The following is a 21426-nucleotide window of genomic DNA, read 5'->3' as shown; positions in this document are numbered from 1 at the left end:
CTTCTGCCCCCATCGTTTGCCGCTGGGTGTACACGCCGCCCCCCTCCCCCCTCTTCCTGCGAGTCTCCGGTTATCAAAGCGCCGGCTCGAACTTAATTCCTTTCTTCGCTCCTCCTCCAATGCAACCCCTGTGCGGTGGCAATCAGAGAGCCAGATCGGTGGCGGCGGATCTGTATATGTGCAGCGCCCGAGCCGAAATTGCGAATACGTGTGAAAAATAAAAAAAAAAATTCTGTGATAGCGCATACATGTGTTGCTCGATTTCTTTGCCTCAATCTATCGAAAAGGTGAAACAGCTTATTTGCTGCGCTCAAATTTCGCATTAGGAAGTAACGTAATCGTCGGTAATTTTTTAGACAGTGGTCACGTAGCCTGCGGTGATCGAGATGAACAGCGCGCACTTTTCTCGACACAGAGTATGGACTACTCAGGTCGAGAAGAGCTTTGAACTGGCTGCGTGGGATTAACGGGGCACGTTCGTTCCCGCGTTTTCCTTTCCAATGAAGACTACGAAATTGCGCAGCTTTTATACTTTGAGAAGCGAATATAGGGCGAATCCGACCGCGTGGCCTAATGGATAAGGCGTCTGACTTCGGTTCAGAAGATTGCAGGTTCGAGTCCTGTCGCGGACGTGTTTGTTTTTTATTTTTAGACAGTGGTCACGTGGCCTACAGTGATCGAGATAAACAGCGCGCTCTTTTCTCGACACAGCGTAGGGACCACTAAGGTCGAGGAGAGCTTTGAACTGGCCGCGTGGGATGAACGGGGCACGTTCGTTCCCGCGTTTTCCTTTCCAATGAAAACTACGAAATTGCGCAGCTTTTATACTTTGGGAAGCGAATATAGGGCGAATCCGTCCGCGTGGCTATTCCACTTGCGGCTTTCGAGCGATACGGTCGCGGGATGTCTGGCTCGTCACGAGCGGTATCAGCGGCCCAGCCGGGCCGCGGGAACAGGTTTTTTGATGCCTCGGCCGACGAGTGTCAGGTTATTCTACCAAGTTTGCCAACCGGGCGTATCGCGCTGAATACTGTTTTCATGCATGGCGATGTGAGGGCTCGGCCGTACCGAGTCGAAGATTTCAGGGACGCTTTGGTGCAGCTTGGTGTGCTCCAAGATGTGGTTGCGCTGGGGGCGTACCAAATGAATCACGTTTGGGCGGTGACGTTGAAGGACACCGAGACGACACGGAAGCTACTGGCCTTCAACGAGGCGAAGGTAAAGGATCGCCGGTGCCTAATCGTCGACCCGAATAACCAGGCTATCCGTTTGAAGATGCACTGGTTGCTTTATGGCGTGGAAGATGAAGATATACGTGCAGCGCTGTTGCCGTTCGGGAAAGTGACGAACATCACCAGAGAAAGGTGGCGTGCACCAGGCGTAAGTGAAAAGGGCTCGACCACACGCACCGTGTCCCTGAATCTTAAGGCCGGTTTGAAGCTTGACGATATCCCTCATCAGCTAAAGGTAGCAGGTGAGCTTGCTCTTCTCGTCGTGCCTGGGCACGGCGAGACCACTGGGCACATCCGTAAGGATTGCCAGGTGCCACGTTGCACTCTTTGCCGCAGGTACGGTCACGACGAGACGCAGTGCGTCAAGACGTACGCGAATCCAGAATCAGCGACGCAGCTGCAGGCGCAGGTGACACCCTCAACACGTCGGCAGCCTCTGAGGTAGCAGCCATGGAGGACGTCGAGGCAGCGAGCAGCGGTGCTGCATCAAAGCGTGCTCATGAGGACAGTGCGGACGGAACTGAGGCTCCCGAGACAGTGGCCGACGAGGAACCACCCACAAAAGCGGCTTTTCCGACGCGGCGGGCGCCCTTTCGGCCTCGGCCGAACGTGCTCTCAGAGAACCGGGTGGCGGGGGCGCCACCCCCTTCTCAGTCCTGAGGCGGCTGTGGCGGCGTGGTGCCAAGCCACTGCCTCGGCTAAAGGTATGACCATGCTCCCGGGTTTTCTGCCCTAAGCGATGATACGGCTCGAAAGAGCAGTTCGATTCGCGACTATTAATGTTCGAGGGCTGGCTGCCAAATGGAAGCAAAATCAGTTGTTTCGTTTGTTTAGCGAGCAGGAGTTAGACATAGTCGCAGTACAGGAAACAAAAGTTGATGGTGAGGAGGAAGCCGGGAGAATGGTTAGTCAGTTTACAGCGAGGTACAATGCTGTTGTTAGCCACGCTGTCGGAGCGTCAGCAGGATGTGTTCTCTTTGTGCGCCAGTGTCTTGATGCCGTGATTCAGTCCGTCATGACATGTGGGTCGGGTCGTCTTGTGGTTTGCGATGTATCGCTGGGATCTTGTGAATGGCGTGTAATCTGTGGGTACGCGCCAAATAACATGAATGATAGACGCGAGTTTTTTGAAAGCCTTCGCAAATGTTGCAACTGCCAGAGGCTTGTTGTTATGATTGGAGATTTCAAGTTTGTGCTTTCAGCGGATGACAAAACAAGTAGCCGATCGTTCAGTGATGCTAGCACAACTGTTCTTGCTGATCTGATAAATGAGTGTGGTCTGGAATACGTGGCCGAATGCTTGGGGGCTGCACGAACTGTTCAGTTCACACATTTCCAGGCATCTCGTCATGCTCGCTTAGATAGGGCATATGTATCCCTTGACCTTGTACCTTTGTGTCTGGAGTATCAGGCACGCCCAATGTCATTTAGTGATCACTGTTTGGTCACGTACACGATCGGTAATAAGGAAAACAATGGAAAGAAATTCAACTGGCAAATGTGGAAAATAAACTCGAAATTATTGGAGGATGACGGCTTCATGACTGATGAAGAAAGACTTGTTGCGAATATTTATTTATTTATTTATTTATTCATTTTTTAGGCAATACAAGTATTGCCCACGAGGCAAGACAAAAGGAGACTATTGGTCTCCTGACTAGGTCTTGGCCTCGCCGGGCGCAGCAGAGGCAGTAGTACATAGCATATCGCCATAATCATACATCCTAATCACGATCAGATCAGATGATTATATAATTCTACATGCAATATACATATGCACAAGCTGCGAGAAATAAATGGAACTTTGCTTAATAGCGACATGAAGAAACATAGGAATATTTAACAAAAACAAAACAAAGACAAACCAGAACATCAATGACACAATAAGGCACGTGCTCTTTGCCTAAACTGATGTACAGATGTAACATTTTTTGCAGTAGCTATTATATCTGGATAGGAATTGCATAACTTTGAAATTTGATGTTCGATAGTTTGAGTACCATAATTTGTTCTTGGCCTTTCTGTCAGTAAGGTAGTATGGCGCAATGAATAACCGGTATCTCTATCAAGGTACTGACTACAAAACGACGCAGAATTTGTTGTCATCTCTTTATATATATACAGACTCAGTTTCAGGTGATATGAATACATGAAAGACGGTAGATTGTGGCGGATCATAAGCTCAGAAGCACTAGCTTGTCCATTTGCTGGCTGAAATAAACGTGCAGCTTTCCGAATGAGCACACATAGTCTTTCGCGATCAGTTTTTGTGGTAGTTCCCCATACCAACAGACAATAATTTATATGAGATTGAACAAGAGAAAAATACAGTCTCTTCTTGAGCCAAACGGGCAACAGATTACGAAGCCTGTATAGAATGCCAACTGATTTTGCAACCTTGATGCGGACATTATTAACATGATATGACCAACTAAGCTTCCTGTCAAAAGTAACTCCTAAAAACGAAAGATTTTCAACCTGTTCAATCTCAGAAGTTCGAAACGACAGTCGCATAACATGGGATATGGGCTTATTTTTTGCACAAAACAACATAAACTTCGTTTTATTTGTATTTACCTCAAGTTCATTTAGGAAAAGCCATGCGCTAAGTTCCAGTAGCCAAGTATTAGAAATAATTTCAAGTTGTTTAAGATTTTCACCATGAAAGAAAACGTTAGTATCATCGGCATATAAAATTATATCATTGGTTAAAGGAATGTTTACTATATAATTAATGTAAATAATGAAAAGTAAAGGCCCTAGTATAGATCCCTGTGGAACTCCATATTTTATAACACTCATTGCGGATGAAACACCGTGCACTGATGTATACTGCAGTCTCGACTGTAGATAACTACGCATTAGTTGGTGTGCAATACCTCTTATTCCATATAACTCAAGTTTTCGTAATAAAATGTTGTGTTTAATAGAATCAAATGCTTTTCGAAAGTCTAAAAAAATTCCTACAGTAAAAAGCTTGCTCTCTATATTGCTAAGAATTCTATTTTTAACTCGTAGTAATGCGGATTCAGTCGACTTGGCTTTTTGGAACCCATATTGACAGTTCGTAATTACATGCAGTGACGAAAGAAAGCTAGTCAAACGGACATATATAACACGTTCTGCGACTTTCGAAAAAAGCGGAAGAACCGAAATAGGCCTATAATTACTTAGATCATTATATGGTCCTTTTTTGTGAATTACAGCAACCCGAGCGATTTTCATTTTTTCTGGAAAACAACCGGTCTCGAACATACGATTGCAGATGTGTGTTAAAGGTCCTGCTATAAATTCAGCAACTGCTTTGATTGGTGTCACTCTTATTTCATCTTCGCCAGCTGCCGAACTGTTGTTTAAGGAATTAATAATAGAAATAATCTCATCCTCTGACGTGGGTTGGAAGAATAAAGAGTCGCTGATTGTTTGCTTAATATACCGTTCACAGCTGAGTTGTGAAGAAACATGAAAAGTGGAAGTCGATGCCCCCGCGTCTAAGAAGTGGTTATTAAATGCGTCCGCAAGCGCTGCACCTTTATAAGCCTTTCCATTAAGAATCAATTAAGCTGGTAGGCCAGTCGCGTTGCTGGCGGTTAGTTCGCGATATGTTTTCCATATTTTACTGCAGTCATTTTTGCAAGCTTCAAATTTACGAGCATAGAATTCTGATCTCGCCTTCTTTAGGTCACTGCTCAGTTTGTTTCTGATTTGTTTAAATTCCTGTAGTAGTACTGCATCACGTGCACGCAAAAACAATTTAAATAATCTGTCCTTGTGTTTAATGCGCTTGTAAAGTTCGCCAGTCACCCATTCTTTTCGAGCCTTTTTGTGCTTAATCAGAGGTTTATAAGGAAATGCATCATTATAGCATTTTTTCAGTCTAGTAATAAATACATCGTAGGCTTTAGAAGGATCCATAATATCGTATATATCTTCCCACTTCTCCTTCTCAACCATAGACATAAAGGCTTCAACCTTCTGCGTGTTTATGAACCGTATATGAACAGTTTCATGTACAACACTCTGTCGTATTGGAAAAGCCGCAAATATTGGTAAGTGGTCACTAATGCCAGAGCTTAAAACAGCAGATCTAGTGGCATTCGTTGAAAAGGTACTAAAACATAGATCAATTAGTGTACTAGAACTTAGGATTACTCTTGTGGGCGCATCAATTACATTCTCACAACCATTTGCTAGCATACATTCTAATAACTGGGTCTTCGCTTGTGAATTTGAAAGCAAGTCAATATTAAAGTCCCCCACAATTACCGCGTGCCCTTTTGAATTATTTACAAATTCAAAAAGAGAGTCTAAAAAATTAAACAACGCTTGAGGAGCGCCTTGGGGTGGTCGGTAAATGGCAATGACAACAACATTGTACATCGTGATTGCTACCGATTCAAAGTCTTCACAGATATACGTGTAGTTTGAGAGTACATCAAAACGGTGTTGGTTTCGCACATATATAGAAACGCCCCCACCTCTTTTGTTTTCACGATATACAGAGATGTGCCTATAACTCTGAAAGCAGATGGCATCAGAATCATCAACAAACCATGTTTCGGAAAAGGGCATAAGATCAAATGCGTACTGGAGCACAGATAGATATGCCTCGACATCATTTTGTTTGTTTCTTAAGCTCCTGGCATTTAAATGAAATAACGAAAGACATTGCGCTTTGAAGTGGTTGTCTGTGCGCATTAAATTATTGAATGAAGTGGTAGTATGATAAGCCATCTTATCATTAAAAAAATAAACAAAAAAAGTCCCATCAAAAGATTATGCTATCTTGTCAAGGTCATCTTCGGCTGAGATCCGTAAGGCGCGTGTGCCGGTTTGCTTCCGCGCAAATAGCTTGCCCTCGGTCACCCAAACAAACTGATAGCCCTGTTCTTTCGCCTTGTTTTTCGTCAGCCAGTGCAGTCGCCGATTTGTCGCGGTAAGGTTCTCCAGAAACCAAATTCCCGATACTGCGTCTTTCACGTCTTTCCGTTTTCCGAACCATTTGGATCTCATGTTTTTGGTTGCAAACCTGACCAGGACTGCCGGAATTTTCCCTTCTTTATGCGGCAAGCGATGCAGTGCCTCAATGTCATCGTCGGATAGCTGTGGCAGGTCGAGTTTGGTAGCAATCTTATTAAGCTCATCCATCAGGTTTTCGTTGTCGGAAGGTTTCAGTCCATGGATTTCAATGTTGTGTTGACGCATACGCTGCTCTAAATCATTCATTTCTTGTTTCATTGCGCGAATTTCTGCTGTATCCGATGACTGCTCAAGTGTTTCCACCCGTTGGCGCAAGTCGTTGATGTCTTTATCCTGCTTTTCGAGCTTGACGTTCAGATTATCGTATGTATCAGACAGATGCTGAACCGATGTCTCAATACTGTTTACAGTGTCCTGTAAGCTGAGCAGTTGGTTGAGCTTAGACTCCAGCACCTGTATTTGGGACAGCTTTCTGTTTATCTGTGTTAACTGGTCTGTCAGATCACTGGGCTGTTTGGATAAATCACTACTTGTCGCAGTGTCTTTGCAGCTTGCACATTTTAGGGCTTTCTGCGTCACTTTCTTCATCTGCTTAAAAGATTTTGCACTTACACCGCAGCACTTTCCCAAGTGAAATTTTTCACAACACTCTGCGCAGGTCATAAATTCATCACCAATCTGGAGGCTGCATGATGCGCAGGCAATCTCGTCATCTGAAGACATCACAAAACAGTACTAATACAATGCACTAGCAGAACGGAATTACAGCATTTAAGCTACAAGTGGGAGCATAGCAGTGGCGGTGACAATAAGGGACAGAAGCGTGCGTAACGCAAAGGTTCTGTAACCAACCTGAAACGATCGAAGAAACGTTCAGGATACGCCCTGTTGTCTTGCCGCCGCCACTGCTGCAACCCGAATGTGACGGCGATGATCGGTGGTGGTCCTTTTGTAGCTGCCTTGATGATAACCGGGCCACGTGACAAAGAGGATAGCCAGGTCAGCAGCAGGCTTTACGTTGGTCGTCCTGGTGTCGGCTTTAGCGGACAAGAATTTTCCACGGTGAAGCGGCTCTGAAACGATCGAAGAAACGTTCAGGATACGCCCTGTTGTCTTGCCGCCGCCACTGCTGCAACCCGAATATGAATCAGGACAGGGTAACAAAACTTGCAGCGAAGTGTGAGGGTTTTAAACAAGAATTTAAACTAATGGCAGTGGAACGAGGCAGCGCAGTGGCAAGAGAAAAACGAGCTGAAGAAAGTGCATTGCGCGCAAACCTGCAACGCCTAATGCAAGAGTGCAAGAGACCGGGTTTGTTCATCACAGATATTCGAGCGCTCAAACACAATCTTGAGATGTTAGATGCGGAGCGATATCGTGGTGCACTTGTAAGAGCGAGATCTGAACACCTGATAAGGGGAGAAGCGCCTACAAAAAGAGCGTTAAGCACAGAAAAGTGGCACGCTCGTAGAAATCACATTGCAGAAGTGGAATGGAAAGGGCGTGTCACGAGCGACTCGAAGGAAATAGAACAGGCTTTTTTTGAATATTATGCAGAGCTGTTCTCTCGAAGTACAGTAGACGTTGAGCGCTTCAAAGCAGAGTATATGCCCTTACTGCCGCGGCTCGATGAGACGACCAAAGAATTGTTGGAACAGCCTATTACGCTGCAAGAAGTGAACAGTGCAATCGAAAACCTAAATCCCGGGAAGTCGCCGTGGCCAGACGGGATCAGCGCAGCCTTTTACAGAGCGTGTAAAGGACTGCTGTCGCCACTTCTCCAAGTGGTCTCTAACGGAGCGTATGATCTGAAAACGCTGCCTCCATCATTTGCTTCATCCCACACAGTTTTAATTCCAAAGACAGATGACATAAATAAGTTACGTAGTGTCAAATCGTACCGACCAATAAGTCTCACCAATGTTGATTAATAGATTTTGATGAAAGTACTAGCTAAAAGACTACAAACCGTGACAAAGGATATTGTGGGAGACCACCAACCATGTGGAATTAAAAGCAGATCTATTTTCACCAACATTCACGTCGCCCGTAGTATTCTAGAATGTTGCGATGCTGCAGGAGATGGAGTAGCAATGCTCCAGATTGATTTTGAGAAGGCATTCGATAAAGTGCCCCATGATGATGTTCTCTGTGTACTAGACCATGCTAATGTCGGGAACGTTACTAAAGAGGGAGTGGCCATGGCTTACGAGGCCTGCACAACCAGGCTAATAGTAAACAAGTCCGTGGGGGAGAGAATTGCAGTACAGCGCTCAGTACGCCAGGGCTGCCCCCTCTCTCCCCTCCTATTTTGTTTGTTTTTAGAATCGTTTTGTCTGAGCATCATAAATCACGAGCAAATACGAGGTTTCAAACTACAGCAAGCAGTAGTGAAAGTGCTTGCTTATGCAGATGATGTCGCGGTTTTTTGTACTGATTACAACAGCATCAGACAAGTTGTAAAAACTGCAAGAGATTTTTGTGCTGCAAGCGGGAGCTCAGTTAACTGGGCAAAGTGCTTGGGTTTCTGGCATGGCGACTGGTCTGTGACCCCCGGTACTTTCGCCAGTATTAGCTTTGTGACGACCCCCGTCAGTTACCTCGGAGCTCCACTTCGATTCTACCGAGACAGTGACCCATACTGGAGAAGTCAATAGACTGAACTTCAGGAGAAAGTGGGGAAATGGAAAGGTTGGAACTGGTCAATATTTTCTAGAGCAACTACGTGCAACTTATTTTTAATCAGCAAAATTTAGTACGTACTGCAAGTACTACACTGCTCGAGCGTCAATGCTCAGAAGTTGCACCGTGTGTTCGCTGTTTATGTGTGGGGGTCCTCTTGGGAGAGGAAAAGTAGCACAAACCTTTTTCGGCGAGTCAGTTCAGGAGGCCTTGGGCTTGCTCACATTATTCTGCGCCAAATCGTCCATCGTTTTACGTTTCTCAGAGAAACAAAGGACCCGTTTCCCCGTACCGTCTGTCAGTTGCGCTTGGGACGAGCTCTACCGAATCTCGTTGTCTCGACTGACTACATACCAGGAGGCATTTATGGCTTCCTAAAGGAAGTTGTTTTGGCTGGCAGATTTTTGACTGCCCGTTTTTCGTTAGAATATTTGTGTGGTGTCAGTCGGAAAAAGCTGTACAAAGATTTGTGTGATGTTGTGCTTCCTGAGCCATTGTATAGGACGGTGTTTTCTTTCCAAAAAGGGAAAAATGTTTTGAAAAGAGTGAAGAGGATGCCGGTGCCGGCTGGGGCTAAGACGTTCTTTTTTAAGCTCCACACCAGTACGCTAACGGTCAAAAAGTGGATGGACCAGAAAAGACTTTTTGTGCCTTGGGGGGTGCACTGAACCATATGCCGAAAGGACGAAACCATCGAGCATGTGTTTCTGGAGTGCTGGGACGCCATTTTTCTTTGGGATGTTCTCCAGCGGACACTCAAAAAAGAACTCCCCCTGAACCCACATGGCATCCGGTTCCTCCCTGTGGAGAGTGATGATGGCACACCTTTCGATCTTATCATGTTATTTGCCTTGCATAGCATATGGAAAAGCAGAATGTCTGTTGAGAGTGGTGACATTGATGCTCGTTCAGCACGACAGTTCTTTAGGGAAAGTATTACAAGCTATGTAAATGCGCAAGAAGTGCAGAAATGTGTACCTGAATGCCTGGAACGCGTGGAAGTCCTGATAAATCTCAGAGACTTTTATTCGCACAAATTCAGCCGAAGGAGGGCTGAAGAATATTATGATTGTGATATGAAAGCTTGTCCTTCCTTTCTGTGATCTTGTTTGGTGTTTGGATGAACAATCCAGGCAATAAAGAAAAAAAAAACCGTCCGCGTGGCCTAATGGATAAGGCGTCTGACATCGGATCAGAAGATTGCAGGTTCCAGTCCTGTCGCGGACGTGTTTGTTTTTATGCGAAGCATACTACTTTAGCTACCACTTCAGCCCTTCACCGTGGTTATGCGCCTCCAAATCACGTGATAAAGGACGTCACACCACCTGACACGATGACGTCACGACAGTAGAGAAACGGGGGCCCACCTCGCGCCGTCGCTGTGGTTGTGCGCCTCCAAATCACGTGATACATGACGTCACACCACGTGACACGATGACGTCACGACAGTGGAGAAACGGGGGCCCACCTCGCGCCGTCGCTGTGGTTGTGCGCCTCCAAATCACGTGATACATGACGTCACACCACGTGAAACGATGATGTCACGACTGTGGTGACACGGGTGCCCACCTCGCGCCGTCGCTGTGGTTGTGCGCCTCAAAATTACGCGACACGATGACGCTTCGCATTCTCCAGGCTTAACCAAGTTAAGCCTCAGCCATTTTTTATTTTTAGACAGTGGTCACGTGGCCTACGGTGATCGAGATGAACAGCGCGCACTTTTCTGGACACAGCGTAGGGACCACTGAGGTCGAGAAGAGCTTTGAACTGGCTGGGTGGAATGAACGGGGCACGCTCGTTCCCGCGTTTTCCTTTCCAATGAAAACTACGAAATTGCGCAGCTTTTATACTTTTGGAAGCGAATATAGGACGAATTCGTCCGCGTGGCCTAATGGATAAGGCGTCTGACTTCGGATCAGAAGATTGTAGGTTCGAGTCCTGTCGCGGACGTGTTTGTTTTTATTTTTAGACAGTGGTCACGTGGCCTACGGTGATCGAGATGAACAGCGCGCACTTTTCTGGACACAGCGTAGGGACCACTGAGGTCGAGAAGAGCTTTGAACTGGCTGGGTGGAATGAACGGGGCACGCTCGTTCCCGCGTTTTCCTTTCCAATGAAAACTACGAAATTGCGCAGCTTTTATACTTTTGGAAGCGAATATAGGACGAATTCGTCCGCGTGGCCTAATGGATAAGGCGTCTGACTTCGGATCAGAAGATTGTAGGTTCGAGTCCTGTCGCGGACGTGTTTGTTTTTATTTTTAGACAGTGGTCACGTGGCCTACGGTGATCGAGATGAACAGCGCGCACTTTTCTCGACACAGCGTATGGACCACTAAGGTCGAGGAGAGCATTGAACTGGCCGCGTGGGATGAACGGGGCACGTTCGTTCCCGCGTTTTCCTTTCCAATGAAGACTACGAAATTGCGCAGCTTTTATACTTTGGGAAGAGAATATAGGGCGAATCCGTCCGCGTGGCCTAATGGATAAGGCGTCTGACTTCGGATCAGAAGATTGCAGGTTCGAGTCCTGTCGCGGACGAGTTTGTTTTTATTTTTAGACAGTGGTCACGTGGCCTACGGTGATCGAGATGAACAGCGCGCACTTTTCTCGACACAGCGTAGTGACCACTAAGGTCGAGAAGAGCTTTGAACTGGCTGCGTGGGATGAACGGGGCACGTTCGTTCCCGCGTTTTCCTTTCCAATGAAGACTGCGAAATTGCGGAGCTCTTATACTCTGGGAAACGTACGAAGGACGAATCAATCCGCGTGGCCTAATGGATCATTCTACTTCCGGCCACTGGGGTGTACGGTCGCAGGATCATGAGGTCCCACGGAGCGGCGACGGCGGCAATCGATGGCCGCGGAAACAGGTTCAGCGCCGAAGACAAGGATTATGAGATCCTTTTGCCTACCCTGCCCACCGAACGTGTTGTTCTAAACACAGTTTTTTTGCACGGAGATGAGCGTGTGAGACCTTACAGGGTCGAAGACTTCTGGGACGCCCCCGCCAACACTGGTGCGCTCCCCGATGTCGTGGCGTTGGGGGCGTACCAGGTAAACCACGTGTGGGCGGTAACCTTCAGCAGCCCAGAAGCCGCCAAGCAATGCCGCCTTGAAGGAGCTTGAGGTAAGGGGACGCCGGTGCATCGTTTTCGACCCGGAGGATCAGCAGGTAAAGCTGTGCCTGCATTGGATGCTGCACGGCGTCGCTGACGACGACATCCGGACTGCTTTCGCGGCGTTCGGAAATGTGGCCGAGGTGACGCGGGATCGTTGGCGCGTTCAAGGAATGAAAGGGAAGGGATCCACCACGAGAACAGTGCTGCTCAAGTTGAAGCCAGGTATGAAGGTGGACGACCTGCCCCACCAGGTTCGAGTCGCCGGCGAGTTGGCTCTCGTGGTGGTGCCCGGGCGGCCGATGCAGTGCCTGCGTTGGCACGGCGCGGGCCACGTTCGTCGCGACTGCAAGGTTCCCAGGTGCTCCAAGTGCAGGCGCTACGGACATGCGGACGAGGACTGCGTCCGTACCTGCGCGTCTGCGACCGGGCTCGGAGGGAAAGGAGACAGCGGGGAGCTGATGGATGTCGCGGAGGCTGAGGACGCAGCGAGGGGTACCGACGAGTTGGGCAACCTCCCTGTGTCGCTGGACACGTCGACGACTTCAAGCGGCGACGCCTTCCTTGCCAGTGGACCAGGACTCCAGCCACCAACGGGAGACTCGCCTCAGTCAAAGGAGGCGACTTCGGGGGATGCAAAAAGCCTACCAGTACCCATGGACTTTGTAGCGAAGGAGCCTACCGAGGGTCATCGGCAGAACACCGGTGGCCGTGCGACCACTGCGGCTACGCCTGGGAAGCGTCCCCATGCAGACACAAGCCCCGACGGCGACAAGGAGGCGGCGCCCAGCGTAGAGGAACCACCAGCAAAGACGCCTCAAGCAAGGCGGGCTAGTTTTCGGCCGCGCCCTAACCTTGCGAGCAAGAAGCGCGCCGGCGACAAGGCGCCTTCCGAGCTGGGCCAGGTGCACGCTAAGGATGACGCCGGCGGCGGCGGTGGCGTCTAGCCATGTGCTAGACGCGAGAGGTAAGCACCACGCTTTCGGTCTCTTCTTCTTATGTAGAAATGGCTCCTGCATCTCCGCTCAAAGTCGCCTCCCTGAATGTTAGAGGTCTGGCAGGAAAGAGAAAGCAAGGCCAGCTCTTTCGGCTTTTAACGGAGCACGGCATAGATGTACTGGCTGTGCAGGAGACGAAAGTAGACGGCGAAGAAGAGACCAGGAGCATGGTGCAACGTTTCACGTCCTCGTTTTTTGCTGTAGTTAGCCACGCTGTAGGCACATCGGCTGGCTGTGTTCTTTTTCTAAAGAAGTTGCCGGGGCTAGAAGTGCAAGCTCATTACTCTTGTGTGTCGGGCCGGTGTGTCTTCCTTGACTTTCGATTGAATAATGTCGAGTGGCGGATTATTTGTCTGTACGCGCCTAATGAAGCAGAAGAAAGGGCGCAGTTTTTTTATAGCATCGAAGAGCGCCTTCGTAGTGACAGACAGCTGATCGTCCTGGGCGATTTTAATTGTGTTCTTAGTGCGCGAGATACGACAAGCCCTCGACCGTTTAGAGATGCCAGCACACAAGTGTTATCGCGAATGGTTGAGAAATGGAACATGGAAGATGTGGCAGAGTGTCTTGAGGGAGCGCGTGCAGTAAAGCTCACACATTTTCAGGGTTCTAGCCATGCACGGCTGGACCGCATTTATGCATCCGTCGATGTCTTACCTGAATGTTATAGTTACGATGTTGTGCCAGTATCTTTTTCAGACCATTGTTTAGTTAAATGTTGTTTTGGGATATTAAAGAGAGGGAATTCTTTTTCGTGGGAAATGTGGAAAATCAATAATAAACTCCAGCAGGACGAACTGTATACCAGCATAGTAAAAGATGGTTTGGTTTGGTTTATTGGGGTTTAACGTCCCAAAGCAACTTAGGCTATGAGGGACGCCGTAGTGAAGGGCTCTGGAAATTTCGACCACCTGGGGTTCTTTAACGTGCACTGAAATCGCACAGCACACGGGCCTCTAGAATTTCGCCTTCATCGAAATTCAGCCGCCGCGGCCGGGATCGAACCCGCGTCTTTCGGGTCAGCAGCCGAGCGCCGTAGCCACTTAGCCCCCGCGGCGGGGCCATAGTAAAAGATGAAATGGCAAAAATAGGCCCCGGTAAAAATATGCACATATGGCAACAGTGGGAGCTGTGTAAAGAAACTATAAAAATTAAAGCAATAGAGAGGGCTGCCTGTATACGATTTCAAGAAAAACAGAAAGAGACAGAGTTAAAGAAGCTACTCCATAGGCTGCTTCAACAGGAATCTCTAGCGCCGGGGAAATGTACTGAAGATGTAAGGAAAACAAAGCAAAAACTAGAATTGATGGAAGAAGAACGGTATCGGGGAGCGTTAGTGAGGGCAAGGGCAGAAGACATAGCTGCAGGGGAGACGCCATCAATACGAGCGCTAGGGTTGGAAAAAGCAAACGCTGAAAGAAACCACATCGACAAAATAGAATGGGGCGGTGTCTTGTCGGCGGACAACGACCACATAAAAGCAGCTTTCAACGAGCATTACCAAGCGCTCTTCGCTTCCCACGTGGTAGACACTATCACGTTTAAAGATTAATTTCTGGCGGCGATGCCGTGTCTCGGTGATGACATAAAAGAGAGATTAGAAATGGCTATCGCTGAAGCCGAAGTGGAGCATGCAATCGCCAGTTTAAACCCCGGTAAATCGCCGGGACCAGATGGGCTCAGCGCGCGTTTTTACAAAGAATTCAAGCACGAAATTGCCCCTATTTTGAACGTGATCTTTAACGCAGCCTACACAGTAAATGCACTGCCTCCATCATATGGGTCATCCCACGCGGTGCTCATTCCTAAAACGGATCAAATAGATCAATTGCGACTGGTTACAGCCTAAAGACCCATAGCACTTACGAACGTTGAATATAAAATTTTTATGAAGGGTTTGACTCGGAGGTTGCAGACGGTGATCAAGGATATAGTTGGGCCACACCAGACGTGTGGGATAAAAGGGAGGTCAATAATGTCCAATATTCATAAGATGCGAAGTGTGCTTGAGTGTTGTGATGACTCGAATGGTCGGGTGGCCATTCTCCAGGTCGACCTCGAGAAAGCTTTTGACTGCGTCGATCACGAAATTTTGTTTTCTATTTTGGACCATGCGAATGTTGGGTCAGTTATCCGCAAGGGCGTGGCCCTGGCGTACCGAAACTGCACGACGAGATTGATCGTAAATAAGAGTCTGGGGGCCCCCATTAGCGTGCAGCGTTCGGTGCAACAGGGCTGCCCTCTCAGCCCTCTTTTGTTTTGTATATATATTGAGACATTGTGTATTAAAATATTGAACAATGATAACATAAATGGGTTTAAGTTACAAGCAGCCGAGGTGAAGCTGCTGGCGTACGCGGACGATGTTGCAGTTTGTACGCTTGACCATGAGAGTATAACCGAGGCTGTCAAATGTGTCCGTGAGTTGTCTCAGGTTACCGGAAACGGGGTCAACTGAGCCAAGTGCCTTGGGTTCTGGCATGGACGGTGGCCATCGAAGCCTGACCACTTTGCAAATGTGACGTGGGCGAGAACCCCAACCAAGTACTTAGGCGTCGAGCGTGATGGTTACCGCCAAAGCGAGCAATATTGGCAAGAGCATAGGAAAGCGATACGGGAGAAAGCGGAGAAGTGGAAAGGTTTCAACTTATCGATCTTCGCCAGGGCTACTGTATGTAACCTGTTTTTTATCAGTAAACTTAGGTTTGTTATGCAAGTTTTGCATTGTTCGCGTGTAAACGTTCAGAAGCTACACAGGATTTTCGCTGTCTTTGGGCTTCAGATTGGGAACCCTGCAGCAGAACAAATTTATTCCGTCGGGTAAAAGATGGCGGCTTGGGACTTGGACACCTCTTTTTGCGGCAAGTGGTCAAACGGTTTTTGTTTTTTCGCGACGTTTCTTACCCTTTCTTCCGCACTGTCTGCCAAGTTAGGCTGCGGCGCCTACTGCCGGAGTTTGTTGTCTCCACCGAAGAAGTTACGTGTGGTATTTTCGGATATTACAGAGAGGTCGTCGCAAGTGTTAGATTTCTTTCAGTGCGTTTTTCTAATGAATATTTGGCCTGTGTAAAACGGAAAAAGCTGTACCACGATTTATGCGACACTGTTTTGCCACAACCTTTGTATAGAGCCTTATACAGTGGAGGCCCAGGCTCAGACGTCTTAAAGAGGGTAAAGAAAATGCAGGTGCCGCCAGGAGCTAAGACCTTTTTCTTTAAATTACACACCGGAACGTTGCCAGTAAAGAAATTTTTTGAGGAAAAGGATTTATTTTTACCTTGGTGTTCGCATTGTTTAATCTGTACGCAGCCGGAAACAGTAGACCATGTTTTTTTTACATTGTTGGAAGTGGTTTATTTTTGGGATGTTTTGCAACGGACTATGAAGAAAGTTTTCCCCCTAGATTCGCATGCCATTCGATATTTAAGCATTGATAATGACGACGGGGTTCCATTTGATTTAATTATGCTCCTGGGTCTCCACTGTATATGGCGCTCAAGAATGGCAGGCTATCACTGTGACAGGGAAGCACGCCCTGCCCGAATTTATTTCCGAGAGTGTATGGACTGGTTTGTCGCTGTACAAAAAGCGGCTGCGGAACCTCCCGTCTGGCCTTTGTTGTCTTTGCGGGAGTTTTAATGTGACGAAACCAGCCTGACGCTGGCTGAGTATGACTTTCAGTGTGTTCATTGTCTTGTATTATTGCTTTTGTGATTTGTCTGTTCTTTTTCGTGCAGTGTTGTTTTCCAAAGCCAGGAAATAAAGGAAGAAAGCGTGGCCTAATGGATAAGGCGTCTGACTTCGGATCAGAAGATTGCAGGTTCGAGTCCTGTCGCGGACGTGTTTGTTTTTATTTTTAGACAGTGGTCACGTGGCCTACGGTGATCGAGATGGACAACGCGCACTTTTCTGGACACAGCGTAGGGACCACTGAGGTCGAGAAGAGCATTGAACTGGCTGCGTGGGATGAACGGGCCACGTTCGTTCCCGCATTTTCCTTTGCAATGAAGACTACGAAATTGCGCAGCTTTTATACTTTTGGAAGCGAAAATAGGGCGAATCCGTCCGCGTGGCCTAATGGATAAGGCGTCTGACTTCGGATCAGAAGATTGCAGGTTCGAGTCCTGTCGCCGACGTGTTTGTTTTTATTTTTAGACAGTGGTCACGTGGCCTGCGGTGATCGAGATGAACAACGCGCACTTTTCTGGACACAGCATATGGACCACTCAGGTCGAGAAGAGCTTTGAACTGGCTGCGTGGGATGAACGGGATTCTGCTTCCGGCCACGCTAGTGAACGGACGCAGGATGCAGGGCTCCGTAGGAGCGGCTTCAGCGGCCCAGCAGGGCCGCGGTAACAGGATTTTTGATACTGAAGACCCGGAATATCAAGTGTTGCTGCCTCAACTGCCGACAGGCCGTATTGTTTTAAATACGTTGTTTTTGCATGCTGATGTGCGGGCCAGGCCGTATCGCGTGGAGCACTTCCGCGATGCGCTGGCGGGCTTAGGCCTACAGCCCGATGTTATCGCCCTTGGGGCGTATCAGATGAGCCACATTTGGGCAATCACCTTCAAGAGCGACGAAGGCGTCAAGAGGCTCGCAAGCGTCGAGAACATGAATGTGAAGGAGCATCGCTGTATTGTGGTCGACCCAGCCAACCAGGCGGTGCAATTGAAGCTGCATTGGATGCTGTACAACATGCCTGACGACGACATACGGACAGCCCTCTCACCTTACGGAAAGGTGATTGACGTTTGCCGGGAGAAATGGCGTGTTCACGGCGTGCAAGAAAAATCATCGTCAACGCGAGTGGTGTCCTTGGTTCTGCGGACGGGTCTCACCGTGGAAGACCTGCCCCATCAACTTCGTATCGCCGGTGAGCAGACCTTGGTTGTTGTCCCTGGCAGAGCACCGTTGTGCTTGAAATGCCGAAACACCGGTCATGTTCGACGTGACTGCCGCGTCCCGAAATGTACGCTTTGTCGTCGCTACGGCCATGACGAAGCGCAGTGTGAAAGGACGTACGCGTCGGTAACAGGACCGGCGCCCAAGGAAGACGTGGCGGACCTTTTCATGGACGAGGCTGACGTCGCTGAGGCCTCCCGCACGGAGAGTCGGCCGTCGGACACGGCCGTAATGCCGTCTGAGCATAGCGCTGGCCTACCGAACGCGGCTACAGTGCAACTTACTCAGCAGAAAACTGAAGAGGAAAAGCCAAGCGATGAAAATGTGAAGGAGTTGGCCACCGAACCAGCTGCTACCGAGGTGGATGCAGCAAAACACGCACCTGGAAGCGATTTGATGGACGTCGCAGAATCGGGTGTAAGCAACGCGGCGACAAAAAGGTCACGGGACTCAGCCAACAACCAGCACGAGAACCTTGGCAACGAGAGCAACGATGAACCCCCGCCGAAAGCACCGGTGGGCCGTCGGGCGCCCTTCCGTCCGAAACCGAACATTCCGCCGGACAGACGGCCGGCGGCAACACCGCCTCCGTAGGACGTGGCGCCTACTGGGGCGTCCAGGCCAGCGTCGTCAAAAGATGGACGCCTTTTCAGAAGTAGCCGCTGCGTACACCGCAAAGGTACGCGTGGGAATTGTGCTGCCAATTGCTTACTTGTTGCAAAGCGCTAATATCAGTAGTTACCCAGAGGTACTGAGCGAACGGTGTGCTCTATAAGATAAATGGCTCTGAGACTAGAGACAGCATTAAGAGTTGCCACCTTGAATGTTCGTGGCCTTGGAGCACGTAGGCGACAGTATCAACTTAGTCGCCTCTGTATGGAGAAGGAACTCGATGTCATCGCGATACAAGAATCTAAGGTCGAGACTCAAGAGCAGACCGATCGCATGGTGAGGCCTTTTACCGCGCATTATAATGTGTGTGTATGCCATGCTAATGGCATGTCAGGCGGGTGCGCACTGATGATACGGAAGAGTGCTGGCATTATTGAAGAGAGTATGACTGTTTGCCAAACTGGCCGCATGCTTATTGTAGATTTTTCTTTTTCTGAATCCTTGTGGCGGATCATATGCGTTTATGCTCCTAACAATGTGAATGACCGAATGGTATTTTTTGAGTACATTGAGCAGTACTTAAAGTGTGATCGCTTTGTCATAATTCTCGGTGATTTTAACTGTGTGTGTTTTGCGGAGGATCGATTCAGAGGTGCACATGTTCGTGACAAAAGTGCTCTCCTTTTGAGCTCACTAATTGAGGAGCACAACCTAGAAGATGTGGGCCGAGTCTTCACTGGCGGTATGCTTCCGCAGTACACACACAATCAGAGAGAGAGCCGAGCAAGGTTGGACAGAGTGCATATTTCACTAGACTTGATGCCCCTATGTAACAGTTACAGTGTCACACCACTATCATTCACAGATCATAGCTTGGTGAGCTTCGCACTCGGGAAAAAAACTAAGACGACATGATTTAACTGGGACATGTGGAAATTCAATGAAAAGCTTCTTGATGATGAACTGTTCTCAAGCAGAGTTAAGGGAAAATTAACAGAGATGCTGACAATGAAGCATGAAAACTTTCGGACTGCATGGGAGGATTTTAAGAGCCAAGTTAAGCTCATTGCAATCGAAAGAGGAAGCAGCCGGAAGCACGAAGAACTGCAGAAGCAAAAAGAGCTGCAAAGGGAACTGGAATTTCTTTTAAACGTACAAAACTTTGACCACGATCAATTGGCTGAGAACGTGAAGAAAGTGAGACATGAACTAGAAGTTATCGATACAGAGCGATACAAGGCTGCAGTCATACGTTCTCGTAGTGAAAGGTTATGGATGGGTGAGGTGCCAAACAAGCGCGCAATGAGCGATGAAAAACGGCAGGCGTCAAGAAACGAGATCAAGCAGATACGTTTCCAAAATGAAGTGACGTCAGATCCCGCGGTGATCGAGAATGCTTTTGTTGACCATTATCGCGATGTGTTCGGCAATGTCACACGCCTCGAGCCAGGCTTCGACAGCGATTTCATGATCGGAATGCCAAGACTGGATGACGATGTTAAGGACAGCCTAGAAATGCCAATAAGTGTGAGCGAGATCAAAACAGCGATAGAGAAGCTGCCGTCGGGCAAATCGCCAGGGCCGGACGGCCTAGGCGCAGCTTTTTACAAAGCTTTCAGTGAAGAATTGGCGTGCATTTTGCATAAACTTCTGTCAGAAGCGTATGAATTTAAAAAAGTCCCTCCTTCATTCCGGACATCACACACAGTGCTGATTCCAAAAACTGATGATCCGGAAAAGCTCCTTCTTGTAGGCTCATATAGACCGATATCTCTCACCAATACAGACTACAAAATTTTTATGAAAGTCTTAGCTGGACGATTACAAGTGGTAATTAAAGAGCTAGTAGGGCCACATCAGACGTGCGGCATTAGAGAGCGCACAATTTCAACGAACACCCACATCGCAAGAAGTGTACTAGAATGTTGTGATGCCCTTGAGGGTCGAGTGGCCATGTTACAGCTTGACCTTGCGAAGGCCTTTGACCGGGTCTCGCATGAGGTGCTTTTCAGTATACTACAGCACTGTAATGTTGGGAGCATAATTTTAGACGGTGTCAAAATGGCTTATGAAGAATGTTCAATGCAGATTATCATCAACAAGTGCCTTAGTTCAAGGGTGCTAGTCCGCTCCTCTGTGAGGCAAGGATGTCCCTTGTCTCCTCTCCTTTTTGCCATATACCTCGAACCTTTCTGTAGGGCAGTCATCCTTGATGCAAACATACGTGGTTTTAGGCTGCACGCCGCTGAAGTTAAAATGCTGGCTTATGCAGATGACGTTGCAGTCTTCTGCGAGGACAGAGAAAGCGTGCTAGAGGCTGTGCGCATTGCCAGAAATTTCTGTTGCTATACTGGGGCCCAGATTAACTTTGAAAAAAGTGTGGGAATATGGCATGGGAGCTGGAATACGACACCCGCCAATTTCGCGGGTATAGAGTGGACTTCAGTGCCTGCACGGTATCTCGGGGTGCCCCTTCAGCACTATAGGGACTCGACGCAGTTCTGGAGTGAACAAACAGAAGAGTTGAGGGAAAAAGCAAAAGGATGGCAGGGTCGCGGATTATCGGTGTTCGCGCGTGCGGCAGCGTGCAATGTTTTTTTGATTGCCAAAGTGTGGTATATGATGCAAGTGTTGTTCATGCCTCGTATAAATGTGCAAAAGATGCACCGAGTGTTTGCCGTCTTTATCTGGAACTCCACTTGGGAGGAGCGGACCAGCCGTACAAACCTTTTTCGCAAAGTTCGCGATGGTGGACTAGGGCTCTCACACTTGTTTATACGACAGATCGTATCGCGATTCTTCTTCCTGCGAGATGAAAGTAACGATTTTCTCCGTACAGTCATCCAGGCGAGATTGGCGAAAACACTGCCTGAGTTTGTTGTTTCCACATCCAATGTT

General features: G+C 48.2%; 2 protein-coding genes and 6 non-coding genes across 8 annotated transcripts; all 8 read left to right on the top strand.

Annotated features, from left to right (window-relative positions):
- The first annotated feature begins 559 nt into the window (after positions 1 to 559).
- TRNAR-UCG (transfer RNA arginine (anticodon UCG)) lies at positions 560 to 632 on the top strand. Its single transcript has one exon. It is a non-coding gene; the product is annotated as a tRNA-Arg (tRNA).
- A 271-nt stretch (positions 633 to 903) lies between these two features.
- Positions 904 to 15515, top strand: LOC149333300 (uncharacterized). The gene is made up of 3 exons (XM_089557702.1): positions 904 to 1432; positions 12238 to 12723; positions 15445 to 15515. The coding sequence occupies exons 1-3, from the start codon at positions 904 to 906 to the stop codon at positions 15513 to 15515; spliced, it is 1086 nt and encodes a 361-aa protein (XP_089413828.1).
- Positions 10049 to 10121, top strand: TRNAR-UCG (transfer RNA arginine (anticodon UCG)). The gene has a single exon. It is a non-coding gene; the product is annotated as a tRNA-Arg (tRNA).
- On the top strand, positions 10772 to 10844 carry TRNAR-UCG (transfer RNA arginine (anticodon UCG)). Its single transcript has one exon. It is a non-coding gene; the product is annotated as a tRNA-Arg (tRNA).
- TRNAR-UCG (transfer RNA arginine (anticodon UCG)) lies at positions 11067 to 11139 on the top strand. The gene has a single exon. It is a non-coding gene; the product is annotated as a tRNA-Arg (tRNA).
- Positions 11362 to 11434, top strand: TRNAR-UCG (transfer RNA arginine (anticodon UCG)). The gene has a single exon. It is a non-coding gene; the product is annotated as a tRNA-Arg (tRNA).
- Positions 15516 to 17073: 1558 nt separating the features above from the next.
- On the top strand, positions 17074 to 17146 carry TRNAR-UCG (transfer RNA arginine (anticodon UCG)). Its single transcript has one exon. It is a non-coding gene; the product is annotated as a tRNA-Arg (tRNA).
- Positions 17147 to 17271: 125 nt separating this feature from the next.
- LOC149333298 (uncharacterized) lies at positions 17272 to 18583 on the top strand. Its single transcript, XM_089557701.1, has one exon. The coding sequence runs from the start codon at positions 17272 to 17274 to the stop codon at positions 18508 to 18510; it is 1239 nt and encodes a 412-aa protein (XP_089413827.1). The 3' UTR covers positions 18511 to 18583.
- Positions 18584 to 21426: the final 2843 nt, after the last annotated feature.

The sequence above is a fragment of the Amblyomma mixtum genome, chromosome 8 (genome assembly GCF_055824585.1).
Source record: "Amblyomma mixtum isolate Tamu chromosome 8, ASM5582458v1, whole genome shotgun sequence".
NCBI lineage: Eukaryota > Metazoa > Arthropoda > Arachnida > Ixodida > Ixodidae > Amblyomma > Amblyomma mixtum.
Note: the sequence above shows the minus strand (reverse complement) of the source record. Positions and strands in the feature narration are given on the sequence as shown.

Bases quoted from the DNA above. Each gene is read 5' to 3' on its own strand.
- LOC149333298 (XM_089557701.1), top strand. From the start codon at position 17,272: ATGAACGGGATTCTGCTTCCGGCCACGCTAGTGAACGGACGCAGGATG.
- LOC149333300 (XM_089557702.1), top strand. From the start codon at position 904: ATGTCTGGCTCGTCACGAGCGGTATCAGCGGCCCAGCCGGGCCGCGGG. The intron at 1,433-12,237 runs GTTTGAAGCTTG...AGTTGAAGCCAG, and splicing joins GTCCCTGAATCTTAAGGCCG to GTATGAAGGTGGACGACCTG. The intron at 12,724-15,444 runs GTGCGACCACTG...GAGTTGTCTCAG, and splicing joins TCGGCAGAACACCGGTGGCC to GTTACCGGAAACGGGGTCAA.